The following is an 8,141-nucleotide window of genomic DNA, read 5'->3' on the forward strand; positions in this document are numbered from 1 at the left end:
TAACTGATGCTGTGGAGCTAGATCTCCATGGTAACTGATGCTGTGGCGCCAACCTGGTCGGGAGAAGGTTATGTTCAGAGTTTCGGATTTAAATCGGCTGCACGCAGTGTCTCCCTTTAACTAAATAGTTTCCTGACTATTATTTACAAGCGATACAGATTCCCAGCTGAGGGAATGTGTTTTATCTGCAAACATGCTGAGTTGTGCGTTACTAAAATCACTGAATGAAGCCATGTAGTTACAGTATCACAAACTGTTAATATCATGTTGCCATGGGAACCTACATGCATGTAGTTGATGCAGAAATCACATAAATATGTTTTTATGTTTGGCTCTGATTTGCTGCCAAGTCCGTTTCCACTGCTGGTACTGTAGCTGATAGAAAATGAATTATTCTGCTGGTATTTATTACAGAGAATATTCAATCAATTACATTAATTTCGCTTTGATTTGACCAAAAACTAAAGTGATATCCTGCATTATGGGACAGTGTCAGACCTAAATGCACGTCAAAACAAGATCAGGTTTAAATAATGAAGTTTAACTTTAACGTGCAGCTGTCAGTTAGAAATAAGCGGCTGCATTGGTAAAATATTTTATATTAACACGTTTAACAGTTTTCTACCAGCATTCCTGTCTTGTACCATTTGCAGTCGCAGCGCTTTTCACCGTCATAATTGTTTTCTGTTCCTCATTGTTCTCCATTACAACGTGTTGACTGTCGCAGCTGCAGATGATCAATTCATTTAGTGCTGAAGAAGAGTCACATGACGCGTTAAATGCCCCTTTTTATGTGAACAGAGTCTGAAGCAGAAAGTCTGAGTTGACAAATAAAGTTGAGCCACCTTCATGATACATGTAATCTCTGGCTGGAGCTTTGGTCTTTGTCGAGCCGACTTACACAAAGAAAGCCTGGCTATGTCAAACTCGTTCGTAGTATTCTTCTCAGGTTTATTATTATTACGTTTATTATTGATGACTTTACACTGATGCCCCAAGATAGGTCAGTTTTACGTTTATTTTATTTATTCATTCATTTTACATTGAGTGAATTTCTTTTTTCTCAGTTTCTAAAATATATTTAGTGGACTAGTTTCTCATATATTACTGCTTGCTAATAAATGTTCCCAGTCCATAAAAATCTAACTTTTCTTTATCCTTTGTTTTACGTGTTTCAGTGCTTCATGCATTCTCACATGTTAAACAGAGTTGGTACTTTGATGGTATTGTGAAACACATATTTTTTATTATGGTTCATGTCTGCAATTTACAGTTTATATAATTTAAATGCTCTTTGTAATTTACAGTGGCAACTCTATATAAATATAGTGTTACTGGAGAGTGTAGTTACAGTATTAAACTGTATCTTACAACATTCATGAATTAATGTTTTACTGAAAATCTCCCAGATGCCACACAAGCTTCTACCAAGCACTGCAGCAGGGTAAAGAGGCGAGAAAACAAAGGTTCCCAGCAGCCTTCAGCTCATACAGGAAGCTGCAGAAAAACCCACATCCTGTGATCTTTGTCATTTACAGTGGCAACCTTTTTTTTTTTTTTTTTAAATATATATTTTTGGGGTCTTTTTGCCTTTATTTTAGAGCAGTAGAGATAGACAGGAACGGCGGAAGAAGAATGGGGAGAAGGAGAATAGGTCGCCCGCTCAACTAGGTGAGTTATAGGGATGCCCTACAGTGGCAATAAATAAATAAATTAGTATTACTGGAGAGTGTAGGTATGCCTCTACCAAACACTGTAGCAGGGGGAAGAGGCAAGAAAACCAAGGTTTTAGAGGAAGTTACAGAAACTAACCCCATCCTGTTAGATAGGCTTTATCACAGTCTTCAAATGTTTTAGTTTCTTTATCATTTTTTTTTAGGCGTTTAGTGCTACAAGCATTTTAACACGTTTAACAGAGTTGGTAGTTGGATGGTATTATGAAGGACATATATTTATTTACAGTCATGGAAAAAATTATTCGACTACCCTTGGTTTCTTCAATTCCTCGTTAATTTTAATGCCTGGTACCACTAAAGGTATATTACCTGAAAAATACAATGAACACGACAAAAAATGCAGCTGATTACATCATACTTCATGTTCTATTTGACATGCTTCAGCTTAATTGTATCCCAGGGTATGTAAGAGGCCATTCCATGTCATAAGCAGCACTGCACATGCAAAGGCCGAGAGTGGCTTCCTGTTTACATTCAAGCTGTAGCACAAGTTGTTAGCTCTCACATAATGCCTGAAACAAAACTATTGTGTGAAGCCAAAAAGGCAGCCATCTTGGCACTGCTGGAAATTGGCATGAGAGACAGGTAGTGAAAAAACTTGGGGCAGAGTGTCCATTTAGGCTGGGGGGGCATTAGGATAGCAAATAAGTTTTCCAATCCTTCTGCACAGGGGACTGACATGCATTGTTTCCCAGAGTGCAGGAAAAACTATACCTGCATTATTACAATCAGTGCTTGTGTTTATATAGGTTAAGTTGTCCCATGTCTGTTCAGTCATAGGTAGCAGAAATTTGAAAAGATTGGCTTTGGTCTTGTAAGTTTATTCAGAATATTGCATACAAGTGTTTGTTGCATGGATGGTGTCATGTGCACGCTCACAGTTAACTTTACAATGTGTAAATTTACAAATGGATTGCCAATATATTCTCCAAATGTATTTTAGGTAAAATCGTCATCATCAGTCCTCCACCAACATGGACGATCATTACTCACTACTTAAGGTGAAGATCTGTCACTCGTCCCGAGCAAGCATACGGATCCAAAATAAGTGGGAGTTCATATAAATACAAAAGTGGAGCAACGAAATGAAGACAAAAGGAGAAGAGAGAACAAGATAAGGCCAAATTGCAGAAGTTGGACACATTGTTTACCCATCCGAATACTCCTAATCCTGAACAATATAAATCCTCGCTAGTGGTTGCTAGCCGCGATTCAAACCCACTAGCACCAGGGAGCCAGATTTACAGGTGCAATCCCAACAACAATCCCTGAAAGTTTTGAGTGTCTTGCCTATCCCAGACACAAAACTTACAGCCGAGAGACTTTGCTGAACATCAAGGCAATGAACGTCGCTAAAATTGCAGTGCTTGGATGTGATTTGGACATACTACACCAAAACGGATTCTGACCGGAGACTACGCCGGCAGTCACCCGAGAGAGAGAACAGTCTTCCTCCATCAGCTGGAGAACTCTTTCCTGCCTCGAATGACTGGATCTTCCAACAAGACAAGCCCCTTACCACACGGCACGGTCAGTTAAAGCCTGGATGGAGAACCAGAACATTTGAACCATGCCTTGGCCTGCTTAATCACCAGATCTGATCTAATTGAAAACCTGTGGAAAATCATCAGTTGCAAAATGAAGAACCACAAGCCCCAAAACAAAGCAAATTTGTTTGAATTTGTGCAACAGAAATGGGCTGCTGTGACAGCAGAACAATGTCAGAAGCTGGTGGAGAGCATGCCAAGACGCATGGCTGCAGTCATCAAAAACAGTGGTTGTGCCATCAAGTACTCCTGTGTGTATCATGTGACTAAAACAGACAGAAAAGAAAACATGGAATGCCTAAAAGCACTGTTTTTGGCAGTCCAATGCCATTGCTATTGATGTAAGAACTTAATGGATTTTGGTTATTCTCAAGAAAACCATGGAAAAGGGCTAGATATCAGCTCTTAAATGAAACTCTTATGAGCTATTTTCTTTGTCATTATATTTGTCCAAACAATTGTACCGTTAGCTGTACCAGTCATTAAAATGAGCAAGAAATTGAAGAAAACAAGGGTGGTATAATCATTTTTTCTATGACTCTGTCTGTAATGTACAGTTTGTAGTTTACAGTGACAACTCTATATAAATATAGCGCTACTGGAGAGTGTAGTTACACTCTTAAACTGTATCTTACAATATTAATGTTTTCCTGAAAATCTCCCAGATGCCACACAAGCTTCTACCAAACACTGCAGCAGGTTGAAGAGGCAAGAAAACAAATGTTTCCAGCAGCCTTCAGCCTGTAGAGGAAGTTACAGAAACACCCCCATCCTGTGATCTTTGTCATTTATAGTGACGACGCTATATAAATACAGTATTACTGGAAAATCCTAAACCTCATTCTACTGCAGAACACAATAATCAGTTATACAGTAATTAAGTCTTTCAGTAAATTACAATAATAACAGTAAAAATGTGAAAAGTCTGAAACAGATGTGAACTGGCAGCTGTAACCACCAGTATTTTACTGTAACTTCACATTCTATGATAGATTTACAGTAATTTACTATTTTAATTATATTTCCAGCTCTGTAAAGCTGAGCAGAGCAGCAGATTGGGCTTCAACTTTTCTCTGCTGAAAGTGTTGGCTGGTTCCACTCTGTGTTATACTATTGTGCTTTAACACACATGCAGGATTGAGAAATGTGTGTTCCAGGTCGAGCAGCGCAGCAGAAATTCAGACCAGCAGAGTTTTATACTGAGACTTTTGAACAAACACCTGCAGACTCTGAAGCTGCCGTTCATGTGAAGCAGCTGCAGGATGCATGAAGCTAGACGAAGGCCTGTGTGTGTGTTTCTGTGTACTTGTGTGTCGGCGACATTTATGTCAAAACAGTCACTCAGCTGAACTCGACTCAGTCAGCCGGGGATCAGGGTGGAAACGCTGCTGACGTGGTGAGTCCTCTCATGCAACGTCACAGCAAAACAGCAGCACAGTAACCAGCTACATTTAGTCAAGTACAGCTATGAGATATTTTACACATCTGCTCTATGATTTCACGTTATCCTTTTTGCTCTACTTACTTTTAAGATTCAAATTACAAAAAAACACACTAAAAAAATAAATTACAATGTGTTATTATGCAATATGATTTGAGGGCCTACTCAAATGCATCAGTAGCCATATAACGCACTTTGTTTATTGATGCTGATGTTGTTCAGGAGGGTCGGAGAACCCAGGTGCAGACGCAGGACAGGCAGAGACTGGTTCAGAACAAGTTTATTACAAAATGCAGAAACTAAATGATACAAGCAGGGAGGAATAAATAAGTGGAAAAGATAACTACACAGACAATCTAACAAATTCACACTCAATGATAAATCTTATCTAAACAAGCAAGAGGGCAGACTGATCTAAGTGGGGGAATACAAACACAAGCAGGGAGGAGAGACAGAACTGAGAACCACCAAACCTAATTCAAAAATATGAGCAAAACTACAAAACCAGGAAATACTCGAAACTAACAACAGAGGGGGGACAAAAGAAACCCTAAGATGACATATCTAAGCGAAAGGGGGATATTCACAGGGCTGGTAACTAAACTAAAGGGGCGGGCTGGCTCGGGGAATGCAGGCTAGAGACGGGTCAGGGACCAGCAGAGAAACTGGGTTGCATGGTCGATGGTCTGCCAGAGAGTGGTAGAATAAACCGGGCTTTTATGGGAATGAGGTGAATGTGAGCAGGTGAGCCGATCCCCACAGCTGACTCCGATACCGGCAATGAAGCAGGCTGCATGCAGGACTGGAGAGACAGAGGGGGAGAAGGCCAAGACTGGGGTGTCATGACAGATACTTGTGTTTTTTGCGTGACTTTTACTTGGAACAGTCATATTGTTGCTTTTACAATTGCAAATTCACATGTCAATATAAACCTCATATCCATCAGTGCATCAGAAGTCAATGTGGACTAACTTCAACCAATTAGCACATCTTTAAAAATTCTGGAGCTGTTCTCTCACTTAAATTGAATCCAATATATTTCAAATGTACCCAACGGAAATTTAAAATAAATTAATGTAATGACTTCTTAAGTGATACATAAAATACTGAGTGCCTGTTTTAACTCCTTGATGGCAGATGTAATTGAAAACTTGTGCCTTGCAAAATAGAAGCCAGAATTATCTTCCAGTTACACATTGAGAATGGTGTCACTGAAATGTTATTTTCCTAATGGAGGTGAAAACTTTATGACCACCTCCACCAGCAGAGTAAAATGATAAAGAAAAAAAAAAAAAAAAGTTCATAAAACAAAAAAAAAACACTGGTCTTCTTATGTAGTGCTGCTCTGCTCCCAGTGCTCCTGCAACACTTGTAACATTTCCTGGACGTCCAATCATGCAAGCATGTCAAGCACAAGAGCTGACTCTCCTAAACTGTCACAAAATGCCAACACTTCAGCTTCAGTTTTATTTTGAGGAGGAGGAGGAGGAGGAGGAGGAAGAAGTCACAGGGAGATAAATCCTATGAGTAGAACAGGGGCAGATCTGTGTGTGTGTGTGTGTAACCAGGGGTAACTCTGGTGATGGTTTTCCATGCACTCTCTCTTGCATTTGAATGCACCGTGTCACATGCCTTGCCAATCAGCCAATGGCATAGCCCCAATTGCTTCTCCCCTTCAGTCATGTGGAGAGGAGCCAAGGGACAGCTGTTACAGGTTGGTGCTTTGCAAGCATTTTATCCTATGCATCATCGGTGGTTGTTTGGTGCTAAGCTATTTTCTTTGCACCTTTTTTAGACCTGATAGTGAGTTGTGCTGGGGGCCTTGTCATTATGTGCCAGAGTCCTGCTGAACTGGTGAGTGTGTAACATTGTTTTGTTGATTTTGGTTGGTCTTGATTGAGTTTCTTTTGGTTGTTTAATTGTTAGCCTGTTAGCATTAGCCACATGCTAACACATGGCTAATGCTAACATGTGCTTGAATGCCTTTATCATGCCTTTTGTTTTGTTATAATTAATATCAAATTGCTGACATGCTACTCATTAGCATGCTAGCATGCTAACATGCTAATGTTGAACAAATGTCTGAATTCATGCATATTCAGTGATGTACCATGTCCATGCTAATGCCATGAAGATGCTAACGTTAGTTTAACGGCAGCGCTCAGTTTCAAGAACTGTTCTGAACTTTGTTTGTTCCATTCAGGCCAGGTGCTTTAACTTGGACTAATTGGATGGCGAGCTACAGATCCAGGCTCAGAGCCTAGGAAACGCCCTGCTTCAGCCTAGTTCCTGCTACAGTCTGGTAGGAGGCTGTGCAGCCTGTCCCTTTATCTTCTTCCACAACCTTGGATTCTCGGGTTCATCACAAATAAAGACATTTCAATCCCAAACAAGTGGACAATGCGCTCTTGAACATTTACACTCCTTACCATANGGTATCTGTGCTGTAGCGGCACAAGGCCTGTTGTAGTTCCTTTCTGTAAGACAAAACATCATCCAGATGTGAAATATGAAAACAAATGTAAACAAATGCTAAATTGCCTTTAAAATTATTCACTCCTCTTGGAAGTTTATTAATTTTATTACTTTTCAATGTGTGTGTGTTTTTAAACCATTTCTGTGTAGCTTCAGCTGTGTGCTTCGGGTCATTGTCTTGCTGGAAAATACATCTCCCCAGCCACAGTTCTCTGGCAGACTGAATCAGGATGTCCTCCAGGATTTCCCTTTACTTTGCCACATCCCCCCCCCCCCTTGCAGACAGAAAATACTGGTAGAAAACTTTTAATATAATATTTTACCGATGCAGCTGCTTATTTCTAACTGACAGCTGCACGTTAAAGTTAAACTTTAAACTTCATATATTTAAACCTGATCTTGTTTTGAAGTGCATTTAGGTCTGACACTGTCCCATAATGCAGGATATCACTTTAGTTTTTGGTCAAATCAAAGCGAAATTAATGTTATTGATTGAATATTCTCTGTAATAAATACCAGCAGAATAATTCATTTTCTATCAGCTACAGTACCAGCAGTGGAAACGGACTTGGCAGCAAATCAGAGCCAAACATAAAAACATATTTATGTGATTTCTGCATCAACTACATGCATGTAGGTTCCCATGGCAACATGATATTAACAGTTTGTGATACTGTAACTACATGGCTTCATTCAGTGATATTAGTAACGCACAACTCAGCATGTTTGCAGATAAAACACATTCCCTCAGCTGGGAATCTGTATCGCTTGTAAATAATAGTCAGGAAACTATTTAGTTAAAGGGAGACACTTCGTGCAGCCGATTTAAATCCGAAACTCTGAACATAACCTTCTCCCGACCAGGTTGGCGCCACAGCATCAGTTACCATGGAGATCTAACTCCACAGCATCAGTTACCATGGAGATCTAGCTCCACAGCAT

The 8,141-nt window shown here is 39.9% G+C and overlaps 1 protein-coding gene across 1 annotated transcript in view; it reads right to left on the reverse strand.

Annotated features, from left to right (window-relative positions):
* LOC103372896 (apolipoprotein L2-like) overlaps positions 1-8,090 on the reverse strand; it is an 18,181-nt gene extending 10,091 nt beyond the window's left edge. The window contains exons 1-2 of the mRNA XM_008302671.1: positions 8,077-8,090; positions 5,908-5,912 (exon numbers count right to left, since the gene is read on the reverse strand). Of these exons, the coding sequence (XP_008300893.1) occupies positions 5,908-5,912; positions 8,077-8,089 (18 nt within the window). The 5' untranslated portion in view covers position 8,090. The remainder of the gene's footprint in view (positions 1-5,907; positions 5,913-8,076) is intronic.
* Between the last annotated feature and the right edge of the window lie 51 nt (positions 8,091-8,141).

The sequence above is a fragment of the Stegastes partitus genome, unplaced genomic scaffold (assembly GCF_000690725.1).
Source record: "Stegastes partitus isolate 25-593 unplaced genomic scaffold, Stegastes_partitus-1.0.2 Scaffold1853, whole genome shotgun sequence".
Lineage (NCBI taxonomy): Eukaryota > Metazoa > Chordata > Actinopteri > Pomacentridae > Stegastes > Stegastes partitus.